The sequence below is a fragment of the Rhea americana genome, unplaced genomic scaffold (assembly GCF_003343005.1).
Source record: "Rhea americana isolate MKP2758 unplaced genomic scaffold, rheAme1 scaffold_211, whole genome shotgun sequence".
NCBI classification, from domain to species: domain Eukaryota; kingdom Metazoa; phylum Chordata; class Aves; order Rheiformes; family Rheidae; genus Rhea; species Rhea americana.
This window is the reverse complement of record NW_028186269.1, coordinates 1,127,701-1,143,962: the sequence shown is the minus strand read 5'-3', so window position 1 is coordinate 1,143,962 and position 16,262 is coordinate 1,127,701. Positions and strand designations below refer to the sequence as shown.

The 16,262-nt window shown below is 40.6% G+C and overlaps 1 protein-coding gene across 2 annotated transcripts in view; it reads right to left on the bottom strand.

The window, feature by feature from the left end:
* Positions 1-5,737: 5,737 nt before the first annotated feature.
* The window catches only part of LOC146595892 (uncharacterized), a 16,773-nt gene continuing 6,248 nt past the window's right edge, over positions 5,738-16,262 (bottom strand). Inside the window, exons 7-22 of one of the 2 annotated variants that reach the window (XM_085304892.1) lie at positions 15,264-15,431; positions 15,072-15,168; positions 14,008-14,225; positions 12,783-12,936; positions 11,698-11,906; positions 10,316-10,433; positions 9,233-9,438; positions 8,484-8,601; positions 8,239-8,405; positions 8,014-8,114; positions 7,789-7,916; positions 7,619-7,669; positions 7,341-7,524; positions 7,135-7,258; positions 6,031-6,127; positions 5,738-5,820 (exon numbers count right to left, since the gene is read on the bottom strand). In XM_085304892.1, coding sequence (XP_085161018.1) covers positions 5,738-5,820; positions 6,031-6,127; positions 7,135-7,258; positions 7,341-7,524; positions 7,619-7,669; positions 7,789-7,916; positions 8,014-8,114; positions 8,239-8,405; positions 8,484-8,601; positions 9,233-9,438; positions 10,316-10,433; positions 11,698-11,906; positions 12,783-12,936; positions 14,008-14,225; positions 15,072-15,168; positions 15,264-15,431 — 2,223 coding nt within the window. The remainder of the gene's footprint in view (positions 5,821-6,030; positions 6,128-7,134; positions 7,259-7,340; positions 7,525-7,618; positions 7,670-7,788; positions 7,917-8,013; positions 8,115-8,238; positions 8,406-8,483; positions 8,602-9,232; positions 9,439-10,315; positions 10,434-11,697; positions 11,907-12,782; positions 12,937-14,007; positions 14,226-15,071; positions 15,169-15,263; positions 15,432-16,262) is intronic. The other variant, XM_085304893.1, reaches the window with a different exon arrangement.

Genomic DNA, 16,262 nt, shown 5'->3' with positions numbered 1-16,262 from the left:
CGGTGAGTTTCTTCATGAATGATCCTGGAGCGTACACAAGTGCAGGGTTCACTGAAAATAGCGGAACCCTTTGGGTAAGTAAGTCTTGAGCAGAGAATTTAGCCTATGAACTACCTTGCATTTTTTGTGAGGTTTCCCAACAGCCCCACTGAGATTGCTTTCAGCTTTTGGATGAAACGCTGCAACAGTTGCAATGAACAAATTTGGGGCATAGGACTGAGAAAATCCTGCATTTTCATTTAATGCTCTGTGATTCTTGATATGCAGTAGTTTTGAAATTACATACCTGTGCTGCAGGCAAGAACGTAACCATTTAGAGTCTGGAAAGCAGTCTCTAATTGCTCATTAATGACCAGGTGTTTTGATGTTCAGTTTTGGCATTTTCTGGATATGCTGAGCTTTTGCTCTACTTCCATTTTCATATCTTAATATTCTATCTCCAAGATGCAGCTTAATACAACTTAAGACCTGCATTTTTTATGCCACCTCTGTCTCAAAAATTGAGACTGGAACTAGATGAACTAGAACTAAGCATGTCCCTGACACAGCATGCATGAAAATGTAGAGTACATTCTAAAGAGTTGAGTCTGAACTGTGAAATTAAACCCTGATAAGAAAGCAGGTGGAAAAATTCAAAGGAAAGATCACATGTGTGGTTCTGCACAGAACACAATTTAAATGGTAGCATACAGATAAAAATCAAAAGAAGATAAATACCAAATAAGTATTTTGGAAAACCAAACAAGAATTCTGATAATATTCTTCATACTTCCCAGCTTGTGTTACTTTATGAATGTTGCTCAATTCTAACATCCTTTGTTGTCACAGGAATATTTTACTGGGAGCAATTTTACAGCAGGTTTTGCTTAGTATTTCCTTGTCTCTTCTGTAAAAGAGTGAATTGTTGTGGTACATTTTGGCATAATTGGAATTATTTTCTAGGTACTTTTAGCCAATAAAATCCTTACACACATCTTCCTCTCAGATGCACACATGAGTTACTTGGTTAGGCTTTCAATCGCAACCAGGCCTAGTCAGGGTTGTCAGTCTGAAATTATTAAATAGTGCAGTGTGGTGTTCTTAGTCAGGACTGTTGGAAGGGTATCATAAAACATAATTACCAATGTCAGAAAACGTAAGGGGGGATGTGTTTAATAACTCTTGTCCTGCAAGGTTAACTGCTTGTAATCCTTTAAGATTTGAAGGTATAGAGAGTTGTAAAATTATATTTATGTAGTATTTCCCTGTGAATCTCAGACAATYGGCTTGTAAGAGGAGGACGAATAATGTAGTTAGGATGCTTTTGCAATATAGAGGTACTGTAGCTTTTCACTTTCACTAGTCTTTAGAGATTGTCTCTGGCTGAAAATTATAAAACACTGTAGAGCATCTGCCTCAATTCTGACTTACTTTTCCATTGCTCTTGATAAGCATTCACTTGTTACAGTAACAGTGCCATACCAGGAAATTTCTGTACCAAGAATCCAGCAGGTTCATCTAGGCCAGAAATGTTGCAGACATGAATAATTCACAGCCCCTTTCCAAAGGTTTCCTACCTATAAACCTACTTTCCAAAGCACATTGCCACTCTACTTCAGGCAGGCTTTGCTGGCAGCCTCTTCATTCAGTGTGTTCCTCATAGCTGGGATTATCCTGGCAGTGAGTAACAGTATTCTCATCCAATGATTTGCTATCTAAACTTAAAAAAAAAAAAAAAAAAGTATTTGATTTCCTCAGCACATTACAGAATGTTTTTTCCCTTCAGTATCTGGAACAGCAGTCTCTTATAAGATCTTACTTGTTCAGAGAACCTGGCAAAGAGTAACATCATCATCCTATGTTTTTTCCTAGTATCCCATTTTTCCTTCTGCGGAAACACAGGAGGAGGAGTTGCAGCGCTTGTCCATTTTGCAGTGTTGCAGGGCTTTTAAAGAAAGGTAGGAAAACACAACAAAAGGACAGGCTAGCAGCCCAAAAGTGGGGCAACAGAACAGTATGAGAGATGTTTTACATTTCTCTCATCACTATTTGAAACACAGTGTGAAGAACAAGAAGAGTTATTCTAAAGTGAAAGCTGTGGCACACTGAAGAGGGAAAGGGGCCTCTCAAGACAACTTTCATATTCCCTGGGTTTTTCTCTGTGAATGGACAACAGTAAATCAGTGTTAAAGAACTAAAAAATCCTTGATAGAACTGACTGAGGACTGCACTATGCACTGTCGCATTTAATAGATAACTTTGACAGTAAATAAGTAGTGAAATATACAGTATTCTAAAATGTGGGGAATTAACACCTTTGTTTCCAGCTTAGCTAGGCAGGTGCTAGTGTCCTTGGACTATCAGGAAGGGAGTGTATCAGTTCAGGAGGAGGCAAAAACTGAGCAAAACTTAAGACTGCTAGTTGGAGGATGACGTTTTTTGTATGAGAAGATTATTCTGCAATTTCCTTCTACTGTGTTTTTCGTTCGGTACTGCCACAGGACATGGTCAGATCCAGTGGATTCTGGTAATTAATATCTCTGCTTTCATTATCTGTAGCAAGCCTGATCTTAAAGGCAATCCTCTCACTGCAGCTGTTACCTGGAGCTGCTTTGTTCTAGGATCACMTTTTAACAGAGGCAGATGCTGGGTCTGCAGAACAGTCAGCCTCAGCCTGGTGCTTGAAAGGACTGGTTGGCCAGAGAAGTTTGCTGTGGGGTCAGGTCAAGTGGAGGCCCAGCTAGTAGCATGTTGTGCTCATTTGGATCATTTCCAAGGTTTTCCTTGTAACATCCCTGTCCATGAGCAGGGATTGATGCAGTTTACAGCTTCTGGCCACCAGATTTTTCATCATTCACGTTTTTGTGTTGCACAATAAACATGTGGCTTGTCAAGTGTACCTTGCAGGAAGGAAAAGCTATTTTATTCCTGCCATAGACAAAAACTGCAACAGTAGCTTTCAAGTCAGATTCCTGTATTCCTATGAAGAAGGGTGATCCAAAGTTCAGTGRTTTTCAAGTTTGTATGCAAACTCTTGTGTGCCTGTTAGTTTATACTTAACGTCTCTCACATCTCCGTAATGCCTTTTCTCTACATTGGCTGAATAATAAAGTCTCTTGCAACCATAGTGGCATAACCAAGTTGTTTCTGAGGGCCAAATCTAAGAAAGATTTTAAGCCCACAGGTCTGAGCTGGAATCTAGGAGATGAATTAGATGCTGATGCTCCATCTGCAGTGCATCAGAAGAGGGAGCAGTCTAAGGTGCTGAGCAGTGTGCCATGCCGATAGCACGGCAGAATCACAGAATGGGAAAGAGGTGCCCCCAAAGCTAAACAATGAATGCCTAAGTAAGTCTGACATGCTAGTGAAACTGAGTGTGAAAGAATTGTTTTGGCAAGAAGAGCAACCAAACTAGGAGCAGGCAACTAAGGATGTGAAATTTCTCTGGCTGGTCTATAGGAATGCTGGAAATAGAAATGCTATGGAAATCAGGCAGAGAGAAATCTCACCACCTACCTGGTGTTGAGTGGAGGGGTATAGAACACAGCTGAACTTGTTTCTGGCTTTCCAAGACAAAATTAGAAGATACAAGGTGTTCCATGTGCTGCAGGGCTATGACTTTCCTCTGCAAGACCCACGGGGTGCATGAACCTTAGTAATGCAACACCATGCCAGATGTTCATCTTTGTGGACTACAGACAGTGCCCTAGGAGCACTGGAGAAAGAGGGGTGAGCATAGTTATTATTTAGCCTTCATACCACTTTACAGATTGTTTCTTTCTTAGTTACTGATTTACTATTTTCAAATTGCTTTTTAAAATAATAGAAAGTGATGAGTTTGTTACTGTTAACACTAAAAATGGGGAATGTGTCGGCTTGGAAAACGTTGAGGAAGCAGCAGGTTGGCTTGACGCTGCAGTGTTAGCTCCAGCCAGTAGAGTGCACTGCTCATACAGCAGAGAGAAAGGTGTCTCCCAGGCTGCCGCTGAGGAGGGGTTCGTAGGATCTCAGTACCATCTAATTCCTTTTTGTGTGACTTAGTCTTTCAGTAGATATAGCTTTAAGACTACATTTATTCAGGCATTCGCAGGAATGACTGCAGCTTTTGGGAGGCCAGATATATGCACTAATCAGCATATGCAATCTCATCAGCCTGTGAAGATACAAGCTCTAGAAGCTGTACCTGTCTGAGATTCTGGGCCTATGTGCGTTATTAGCTTAAACTGACATCTGTGCAAGTTATCCGTCTTCACTGATATTGAAGGGTTATTCAATATGCTGTGCTATGCTGCAGTCACACCTTCAGTTGCAGTACAGACACATGCTGAAAGTGGTCTGCAGCTGGGGGTGTGTCTGGTTTGTCCTTGATCTGTAGAAAAATAACCTTTTTAATTTTTAATCTCTTTTAAAAAATTCAGTGGGCACAGAAAAGAAAATGCCAGGCAAATTTTTCATTTTACTAATTTTAGAGCATTTAAGCTTCTTCCAATTTGTATTTGGCCTTTTCATATATGGGCTGCTTAGAAGAAAATAAGGGACAAATAGATTTCCAAGAAACTTAAGTCAGTGCTAGATGCAATTTTGTAACCAAAAATCTGTATTAATGAGGAAAAAAAAAAGTATGCCATTGTGTTGTATGTGGAAGAGGCCCCAAGTAGGAGATTGATTGACTCTTCAGAGCCCGTGTTAGTATAGATGACAGATGATAGGCTAGCAAGAAGGTATTTTGCAGTTACATGACTTCATATGTACTTTTATTTGACTTTTCAGATTTGCACTTTATATTCAGTTGAGAGGATCGGCAATCACTTTATGAAGTATTGAAATAAACAGCCATGATCAGGGTTGGGATAATTCTAGTGGTCAACAAGTCCATATTCCATCAGCTGGAAGAGAAAGGAAATGTTATTTTGCAGCCTCGGGTGATTTCCTGGTAAGTTTTCCATTGTAGCCACTTCATAGAGGCAATAGATTAGAACATTTACTAATCTTGTTAGCAGACCCTAGCCCTTTTCTGTGCTGTAGTGCTGTCTTGAGTCCCATTGTCTGATCTCTTCACTTCAAGCAATATAGCTCTGGTAGACACTGAAGGAAATAACTTGTGTGTGTAGTTGCACTATCTAGAAAGTAACCAGCACAGCAGAGCTTTCAGGGGCAGTTAGAGACATACACAGTGAAATGAGGAGTGAGGCAGGATACATAGCTGTATAGCTCTGGTCCTCCAAACACAAATGATATGCTAACAGTTTGGGGGATTTAGACCCTTCAGAAGAATTTGTAATATGGCAATGATGTATGCCTTAATTTTAGTTTTTAATATTCTGCACATATTCTTTCTTTCAATTGAGTAGTGATAACTGTTGGGGGCAGTTTGCGCCAGTCCAGTGGAAAACCTGTTGAAATAACAGCCAATTCCAAAACTACATGCTACGGCACAGCTGTAACATGTCCCACTCYCCTGCTGACATTTTCTCCAGAGCCATGCCATCTGAGCTCAGGCTGGCAGGTAGCTCTCCTTGTTTCCTCTCTTGTGGACTCAAGCTTAGACCAGGAAGCCCCAAACCCTGCTTGCTCCCTTTTACATACCTCAGTCTCTGAAAGCTTTTGAAAAGGCAGCAGATCCCAGATAGAGGACAGTGTCGCAGAACTAATTGTTCTAAGGCCTTGAATGACAATATTGCTTGTGCCACAAAGCATGGTGAGCTCTCTAGGTTATTATACGAGACTGGGGGTTCTTACCAACTTTAGTTTACATCCTTCATCTTAGATCTGGATCGACAATCCAGACTGGTCCAGCAAATACGTAGCCCTGGAGACTCACTGAACGGTGACCTGGGAAGGCTGAGAATGACATACAGTGCATTTGGGTAGTTTTTCAGGGATACAGAAATTCTATACTTAAGTGTTAATGTTTTAAAGTACCAGCTAAGAGTAATGTTACAAAGCCCATGCTCAGGCTGTTTCAGTTGCCCAAAACCAGGGTTCCTAAATAGCTTAAAAACATCAGGCCAGGTGTGTTTCATATTGATTCTTTCTCTGTTAAACACCTACCTCTCCTCTCCTTGCTTGAGCTGCATTGTCCTCTGCAGAGGCTGCCATGTAATACATTGGTAGGAGAGCAGACTGCCAGTGAGCAGTGCACATACACCTAAGAATGAGACAAAATACCCCTTGGTCTATATGAAATTTCTTCTTGCAGAGCATTGCTTTGTCTTTTGTCTGCCTTTTGCAGAAGTTACAGCTGATTAGATTTAAGCTTGTCTGAACACTTGCATGTGGCACCTTCTAGCTGAACTTGCCTTGCATTTCAAATTTGGTGTCAAATAAGCCCTCAGGCAGTTTGGTAACTGAGAAGCTGAGACAGGAGAAGTTAAAACCTCATGAGCTGCAGTGAGGCTACGTATCAAAGCTAGACCGAAACTCAATCTGGTGCTAGAGGCAGCTGCCCACTTCGGAAGCAGCACGTGCCAGAATTGCATCATGTTCATTTCTAGCAAGTTCATGAGTTGAACTCCTTATGAAGGGCCAAGTCAAAAAATGATGTGGTTACTTTGGCTGCACAGGCAGGGGTATTGCCATGGCTCGTATCAATACCTGTGCTAGCGTACAGTCAGTTGGGTTGCAGAAGGCACAAAGCACTTTCAGTTTTATTTCCTCATCTTAGACCTGTTAGAGGAGGATATAACCTCAACAGCATAAGGCCAAACCCAGATGCCTTTGCTTTCTTGCCCCACTGGGCAGGCATCTGAGGAGGTGGTTGACTGTCTGGGATAGATGGGAGACAGCTAAGCTGAATTTCATGTGGATGCTATGGTACGTTAGTTGACTTTTTGTGCTAGACATTTTGAGTTGAAGTGTTATGAATCTGACCCTATAAAAAGTCAGAAACACCGTATAAAAATCATATTTACATACCAAACTCTTTTGTTTACTCCGGTCAGTCCAATCTTAAATGACTGAAACTGTGACTGTGTGAAGAGAACTAAATTAAAGCTGTGTGTCAATCAGGCTGCTTAGGCTGTCTGCTGTATAGGTCTTAAGTCTGTGAGGTACTTAAATTGGTTATTTTTTAAGCAATCTGGCTCAGAAAATGGTCTTAATTGATACTACTCTAAAGAAAAGTTCACAGAGTAAGGCCCTTTCTCTTAATCTTACCTGTTCCAATGGATGTGTCAGGGTCCTTACTGCTAGCCTTTTAAAATGCGAAGGATGTTTCACTCTGCTGCTAACAGTTACTGGATAGAACTCCACAACAAACTCATTGCTGTTAATCTCACACCTATTTGAGAAAACAGATTAGCAGATCTAGAAGAAGTCAGGATTTCTGCAGTGTAGAAGTTGGTCATTCAATAACTACTTGCCCATCCACAGTGATATTCCATCTTGGGGTGCTGTTGAAGTCTAGAGACCCAGTTAGCCAGCAATTATCCAAGTATAATTCTGCTTCAGGGCTTTCATCTTTCAGCTCAACCTCAAGAAACACAGGCTCGAAGGATTGTCTGAGTATTGCCATATTTGGTTCATAGAATTCCGTGAAAGATCCATCTTAAGAAAACATCAGGGGATTTTACTGTTATTTAATCTTATTTAAATTAAAACATATTTGGAAATTTTGTGATTTTCTTAGAAGGAAACATACCTTTTGACACCCTTGAAGCTACATTCAGGGCTTGTCTTATCCTTCTGTATACTACARATAAGAAAATGTTTGTGAGGTCCTTTAGTAGGAAGCAGGCCAAGTCTTAAAAGAGGGAGCTTAGAACTGAAAGAGTCATACAGGTTTCAAAATGGAGGAAGAAGATTGCCCACCTGCAATAYTTGATCTTGGCACCACTGTACCAGAGCCAAAGGAAGGTGACACCTGCATCGAAGAATGACTAGCAAAGGCACCTAGCATCAGTGTCTCTTTTGCTCGGTAGTAGCACAAGACTGTTAATCTGCAATAGGAAAAGAGGTAGTTTTTGTGTTCATTTTCCATCAGCTGTAGCTGGTGTAGCAGGTGTTTTCWGTGCGCAGAGACAGGCAATCTCCTACCTGTAGTCTGTATCTCTTGTGATTGTCGGCATGCTCTGTCCTGGGAGAGTCTCTTTCTCATAAGAGATTTCATTTTCATAAATAATGTGATCACCTTCAAACTGTATGTATGGGAAACTTATTAAAAACTGAATATTCTCAGGGGATGGGGCAGGGGAGCAAAAAAGAAAATGTGGGAGAAACAGAGGCTTCCTGTAGATGTATTTGCTCTTGCCACAGCCTTACCCGTGCTGAAGTGCCACAGGTAGTGACATGGAACTTGAAGAAGGCATGTCCTTTGTTATATTCTTTAGGCTTGCAAGAGCTATCCCTTAGTTTAGTTTTACTCATATCAGTAGCAGGAACTGTCTTCATTTGGGCAGATACCATTATAGTTCCATCTGGGTGGCATACTGAGAAAATCAGAGTTGGTTATAAGCTCAAGGAAAGTGTCACAGATCTTTTTACTGATCAGTCACTGTCCAACTTACCTACAAATGCTGAAGAATTAAAATTGCAGCTAATGGAGAATATCTGTAAGGTCTCCAGAGTTCTTGCTTTCCTTAGGGCAACATCAAATCTTGCTTTGATTTTCTGAAAGGATACGTCCTGTGAAGGAAGTGAGGGAAGAGGTCTCTTGTCAAAGCTTGTTATTGGTCTGTATGTACAAAATTCATCTCTTCAGCTTATGTTACTTTAACAGGTCACAAGTCAGTCTGAAGACTAAAGCCTGATGTAACATGGAGGCAGAAGTTTTCAGGTGTGAATTAATTGGTCATTGTCACAGAGAAAAAAGTTTGGGCTTGTTATTGTAGAAGAGTTCAGATATTTATTACAGCATCAATTTTCCCTGCCGTATTTTAACTTTTCTGAAAAAAAAAAGTTCCCTTAAAAGAGCTTCTTTCATAAAGGCTATATTGAAATATTTTTTCTGGCTCAGTACAGATGGGACATTTTGTCTCATCATACTAAAAATACTGAGGAGTTTGTTTTTGAGGACTTGGTGCGTACCTTTTAGAGACAACTTAGCATTGCAGATTACATAATACATGGCATTTCCAGAAGGGTGCATGTCTGATACCTCTTGTCCTACTTGCACTCACGTAGAGTCATTCCTTTTTGAGGTTTTATAGTACAAGTAATATAGCACTACAAATTTTGACTCTAGGAGAGTCTATGAGCAAATAGTCCTATATACTTTAAAGAAGGCAGTATGAGCAGTATGATACAGTTTGTATACCTCATAGATTACTCCTATAGCAAACAAAGGTATTTGCAAGATCAGGTGGGTAGAATTGGTAGCTGCAAAATACCCATTTGTAAGTGCAGTCTGCCGGTTCAGAAGTTTGTTACCAATATATAGGTTCCAGTACTGGTGCAGGCCTAAAATAGGAATGGCTAGATACAGGTTTTCTCTATCACAGTAACCAACTGCTTCTGGTAGTTCTGTGGAAAGAAGGTGAGATGGAAAGTAAGCAAGGAATGAGGGTTTGAGTAATGTTCTTTGACTAAGTTACAGATTTCTGCCATGTAAATTTTGCTTCGGCACTACAGCAGAGTTGTTATGTGCATACTGGCATCATCTGTAGTCTTTTCACTGTGTTGCAGATATAACAGTTCACAACTGCCGTCATCAGAATCCTCATGGTTTAGGAATGGTCTGCCAGCTTGCTTCCAGGAATACTCCCTGTTTCAGCAAGACAAGCTCAGCTATGTATGTAAATATATTTTTGGTCAGCCTTCTTTGGGTTGAACCCAGAGCTGTTTTGAAGATAAAATAGGACAGTGAGGAGACTCTGTAACCCTCATGGCATCCAAAAATCTAAGAAGTTTGAGCAAATACCAACTATAGCTCCTGATTGACTAACCTGCTAAGTACAACTTTTAGTAGATGACTGTCTTCCTTAGAGAAACGCTATCTTTGGAGTTAAAGACATTTATTTAAGCCAGCTAATCTTGCCCTGGACACAGAGGCAGAATTGCGTTTGAGGACAAGCTGAAACTCTCAGCAACGTCTGAAAGTTTTGCCARTAGATGTATGTTCAAGTTATGAGGCATCTTGTTTGCTGAGTTTGCTAGCCAGATTCTTTTACTCATTAGCTTTTATTGCTCTCAGTGTCTTCAGGGCAGATTGTCTTGCCAGTATGCAAGAGAGCTGCCATCAGAAAAGCAGCAAGCTGGCTATGTTGCCAACAATGAACTATTGAAGGGTGGGGTTTTCCCAAAAGCTCTCATCCTTAGCCTAACTCCATTCGCACTGAATTTGATGAAAAATTGATGCATACTGTTAATGAAAGCCAGTTAATATCAGAAGAAAGCTTACCGATATCAGCAATTACACATTCCATTTTTGCTGAATGATAATAGAGTATCATCTCTGGACCCACGCTTAATGTGTAGTTAAGAAGGAGGGTGTATTTTGTTTCATTTTTATTCACATACTGAAAGAGAAAGAGAAGCGTAAGGCTGTAGTAGCAATGGCTTCTAGCAGAGACAGGAATTTATATCCTGAGCAGCCCTAAGTAATTATTACGACACCCTCCTCTCCCCAGCAAATAGTGCAGTGTCCAAAAACATCGTTTCAGTTGGCCTAAAGCTATTCAGAAACCTGGACTGAGTTCAACAGCTATTTTGGCCAAACGTAAGTGTGGAGAATGTAGTGCCTGTTCAGAAAATCGAGGCAGAAGTGAACACACTGGTATTTCTTCTATACCCTGGTGGTGAAAGAGCTTGTTGAGGGAGATTGGGGTCCAAATCTGTGTTCTTCTTTACTCAGAGTGTGGATCTGAACCCAGGAGAATGAGTAGCCAGTAAGGCAGAAGGTATGAGGAGATGCTCTGAGAGATCTCTCTCAACATCCTCATTTACTTAAGTAAAAGTGCCCCAAAACAAAACCTGCTGTTCAACCTGAAAGAAATATTTAATTTGAATTAAACTAATTTGAATTTAATTTTGATTTTTTTTGGATTACTTTGACCCTTGATGCATTTTAACTGTGGTTTGACTGCAGCTTGAAAATTAGTTGCACAAGTCCTAATCCTGTGTGTTGTTCCTTACAACAGAAAATAGCATCACAGGTCTGTGTGATTTGGTCCAGGTAGTTGTAGAGGACATGCAGGCAAGTATCCTCCCACTAAAATTAGAGATTAGATTCYTTCCCTCTATTTATAGTATTTACAAATATTTAGAGTACAAATACTCCGAAATTTGAAAAAAATACATTTAGAATAGCCTGAGTCTGTCTGTACCTGCTTGCAGTGGGTGTGGCCTATGCCAGTGTTCAAACAGCTCTGCATAAACATAGATTCAGGAATAACTGATATTGGTAACTGCTGTTTGCAGGATTGCAATAACTGATGATTATTCTTCCAAGGCACTCCTGTTTCAAGGGACAGCATTTAATAGAGATTTGACAAACCTCTTCCTGCTGGGCGTTGCACTTGAAAATTAGCCATGCTGACAGACACCAAAGGAAGTCATATTTCATATCATCTAGTCACACTTGGTGTTGCACTTCTCCCAGAGACCTAGGGAGAGCAAGGTGGGGACATACAAACCTCTAATCTTAATTAGGATGAGCTCAGACTCATTGACAGGTCTATAATTGTAGAACAGTTGTTGGTTAATAAAAGCCAGAGACTTATTCTAAAAAGGGACTGCTCTACCACTTCCACTCACCCTCTAAAGTAACCTGCGGTATCTTACCTCCTTTAGAACATATGGATCATCAAAAGGTACTTCCAAGATAAATCCTTTTGTTGTATTAGAAAAAGGAGTTTCATAAATCTTATACCCCTGGTGGTGTGCTTGTCTTAGAGTAAATGGCACATTTCCTATTGAGATTGTCACCAGAGAGACATCGGGAAGAAAGTGTCCAAATGCAACATTAAATATCCTTTCCTCTGGCAGAGTATCTGTAGGGAGAGAACATCAAATCACTGCTAATGTGGATCAAATAACAAAGACAGTTGGGGTGGCCTCGCATTCAAGTTCCAGGAAACTTAGCCAACAGCCATCTCTTTAATGGCTCTGATTAATGAATGTTTGTGTTCTAGTCAGATCTGAGATACTGTGAGTACATGAGAATTGCTTCAAGCTGTAGGAGATTAACAGTAAGTACATAAAACTCTACAGGAAGTGGGCTCAGTAACTTTCTAGAGGTGCCCTCTGATGTGCAGTGACTTTCTTATAATGAAATCTAGAATCTAGTTCAGCCACATAAAATATGCAAAAACTATCATACTATAACCTAAGAGGCTCACATTTTTCATCCTCTGTCAGTTATCCAGATAACTCCAGAGATGCCTCGTGTCTTAATGCATTGGAAAATATTGTAAAACACCATTACTGCACCACTAGGTGATGAGGTGATTTCATTATGCTCCCGGGATAATGAATACAAGTCTGAGGAGAAGGTGGCATCAGTGGACACTGTCCTCAGACAGTTCATCTCCCTAGTGTGATAACTGCACAACGTAACAGCTTTATTTTAGAGTCTCAGCGCTCAACAGAAAAATTTGTCAGTTAAAGTGACAGAAATAGACATATTCTTATCAGCAACTCATAATTTTCATTTTATCCCATAAAGAGGAGTGATAGATGGAGCATCCATTAAGGCTAACAGGATTGTTTTGGTTTATCAGATCTTGGATCTTGTCTTTGGCTAGCAAATTGGAAGTGCAAATTGAGAACATTCTGGTGAATCTGAGTATGTGACAGAAGTCAAATTGAATAATATGTAGCTCAGCAAAAACAAACACTGGTAAAAATCAATGAGAAGAATGACTTACTGTTGATAACAGTTGGTATTTGTGGCATAAAGGGTGTAATGATGGATTTGATGACYGTATACTTAGTGGTTTGCCAGTCTGCATCTGTCCATGTATGCTCCAAGAACAAGTCAATACTATAAATGACTCCATACACACCACCAGATACAGAGCTCTACGGAGGTAAAATTTGTGAATAAGCCTTAATACTCAATAATTCAATGGCTGAATATGATTAAAAATCTTATGCTAGAAAGAGAAAGCAGCATTCTGGGACAGTTTGGAATGGATTTTGCTGGGTGAGAAGATTGTTTGTTTAGACCACTTGACTGGCCTATGTTTGGCTCACATAGTCCTGAGGGTCTCAGTAAGGAGACATCAGGGGAGCATTGCTTATTAACTTTAGTAAGCAAATAATATATATATATATATATATATATGTATGTATATATAGGCAATCCCTTGACTGTGAGTCTTGCATCTCATTTTATCCTGATTCACTCTGAAAGTTTGTTGGTACTTCAGACAGTTCCTCAGACTAACTCTGCCTTGTGTCTGTCTAATACATATAATAATGTATGTGTCCATTGATACACCAAAAAGTGAACTTCTGAAGGGKACAAATCAAAGTCACACCAACTTTGTCTTTAGAAAGAGTCAAGTGAAAATATTGCCAGCTCCTTTCTACTGAACATTTTTTGTACGCTGCCTCTGTACTAGTAAACTATAGAATACCAGGGCCTGTTTTCTAGCTCTTAAGTCACATCCATACTATTAAAGCTTTCCAAGTGTCCMAAGCAGGGCAGCTGCAGCCAAACTACATATTAGGAGTGAATTCTGTCCCATGCTAAATCATCCCAACTGCATGGAAATTATCTGGGAAATTGCTCACTGACCCAGGCCAGAAGCATGCCGGGGGCCATTTTCATAATGTAACAGGTAGATGATTGAAGTTCGGTGCCCAGAAACCCTGGCACTCTTAATTCATTARTATATTGGTATTATCATTGCTTTAGTTTATAGATTATCCAGAAAACACAACCTCTTGCTTCTATTGTGTTTTCTAATCAGAAATACTTGATTTTAAGTAAGTGGCTCCAGAACATAGAGAAGGAACATCTAGGTCTTCAGATATTTCTTGTATCTTAGAAGTTTAAGCAACAATCACTGTCTGAGTCATGATTTGGAAACCTCTCCCATGATGCATCCCATCAACTGTGTTAGACTGTGACAGGTTCATACTAACCTTTAATTTGCCTCCTTCTGCTCCAATAGGGATAGTTATTCTGATGTGTGTCTTGTTGTGCTCCAGTAAGTAGTTCTTCTCCTCAGGGTTTACTATGACTTGGCCATTGACTCCCATTGAAATGTTTTTAGACAAAAAGGTGGATTCTTGAAGCACTAATGTGGGGATAATACTTGGCACAGTCCATGTTAATGTAGTATCAGTGAAGCTGGTACCATCTGTTGAGTTAGATAGACAGTCCCAGAAGGCCAGGCAATTGCAGTTGCCAGTGAGTCTTCATTCTGCAACAGCTGTCTTTCCCTTTTTCATCAGGGTGCCATTTACAGCTAATGAAACACCTTACAGGATGTTAGCAGACTGGTGGCTATTCTGTAGAAACCCTGGCACTCAAAGTAGACTTTGAATAAATAATTTATTAAGAAGAACTGACAGTCATGCTCCCAGTTACTTGCCCTGTTCTCCTTCCAGTTCCAGGAGTTTTGCCTTACRGGCTTCAACAGGAGGAGCAGGACACAGAGCCTCTGGCATGTTTGCTTCATGATTTTGACAATTTAAAACATCCTACTTGTCAAATGTTCTGTGAGAGACAGAGGGTGCAGCTATTACTGTTTTTTAAAGAGCCAGGCTACATCTACCTCTCCACAGAAAGAGGAGTGGTGGGTCAAAAGGACACAGAGCTGCATCCGCTGCATGCATTTATGTGACAGTGGAGAGCCAAGGCCATGGAGTTGGCCAAGATGAGACATACTTCCTAGCCCATGTGCAGTAATTATTTGTCTCCAGTTCCCTGTGTCTGATTTGGGAATGGGGGGGGGGAGGGGGAGGGGAGAGGAGTTGAGAAGCCAGAAACAAGGCATGATGCTATACTGGGGACACAAGTAACATAATGTCACAGCTGGGAAGATGTTTGTCAGGAGCTAACACCCTCTTAGCCTGTGCTACTCAGAAGTCACCTTGTAAACCTCTTAAACCCTTAAAACACAGGTTGCACAGAAATGTGCAGACTGTGTTTTCCACTAGCTCCTCAGGCAGTTATTTCTGGTAAATGAGGAAGAAATCCTTACCGATAGGACAGGAGACTGTTGTGTCAATCAGCAAAAGCAGCCACCTCTGCCTGTACATGGAGGTGGAAGTGACCATGTTCATATTTACACCACCAACCTGTTGGGATGCAGGAAAAAAAAAGTAAATGAAAATAAATGTTATAGAAAGCAATGGAAATGGCACAATTTGTTCAGTTGAGAGCAACAACTCACCATGCTGAAATCAGACTCGTTGCTGTGATAGGGTGCACGGAGATATACTCGAGACAGTGTGTTATTGAAGCTGTAGCCTAGTTTTGCTGCATCGCTTACCATTATTCTTTTTCTCCCTGATGGAGAAACAAACATCAGTTGCCATAATTGGTATGCAACATTTTCAGTCTGCAAGAGAGAGAGAAATCACATAAGATACAAGTATACAAAAGTCTCTTAAAAAGCTATCAAATTACAGCATCTATTTTCCCATTAGGAGCTGAAGTAACTGGAATTGCACTGGGTACACTAGTCCACTAGTAACTCCCTTGATGTATATAAAGGTGAGAAATCCTGTAGCTCCTTAAGGTATTTTTAAAGAGAGTCTAACAGCAGCCCTAGAGGAAACTTTAACTGGTGGCCTTTGGTCAAATTGCCTGTGCTGTTAATAAAAAGGTTGCCTTCATGTGAGTTGATTGTTGGAGCAGTCTATAGGCCAAATGATGGACTACTTTTTATAGTATATAACCATACAGAGTTACACATAAGAARAGAGGAATGTCTATACTGATCTAGAAGGGAGGTCTGTCCTAGACAGTATTTTTTCTTAAACGATGACCATATCGGGGAATAACTAAAAAGGACAATGGACATGAGAAGAAAATGAGGCATGAATAAAAATAGGACAAGCATTTATTTCCCCCTGGTGCTTTTCAGCCTCAAACAATTTTCAGCTCAAGTATGYCTGAGCTATTTGTAGCAGCCCTCAGGTGTGTCAGCCACTCCTCCCAGCTTGGGATCATCAGCAAACTTGCTGGGGATGGAGTGCATCCCCAGCAAGTTTGCTGATGATCCCAAGCTGGGAGGAGTGGCTGACACACCTGAGGGCTGTGCTRCCATTCAGAGASASCTGGACAGGCTGGAGAGCTGGGCAGAGAGGAACCTCTTGAGGTTCAGCAATGGCAAGTGCAGAATCCTGCTCCTAGGGAAAAGTAGCCCTAGGCACCAGTACAAGCTGTG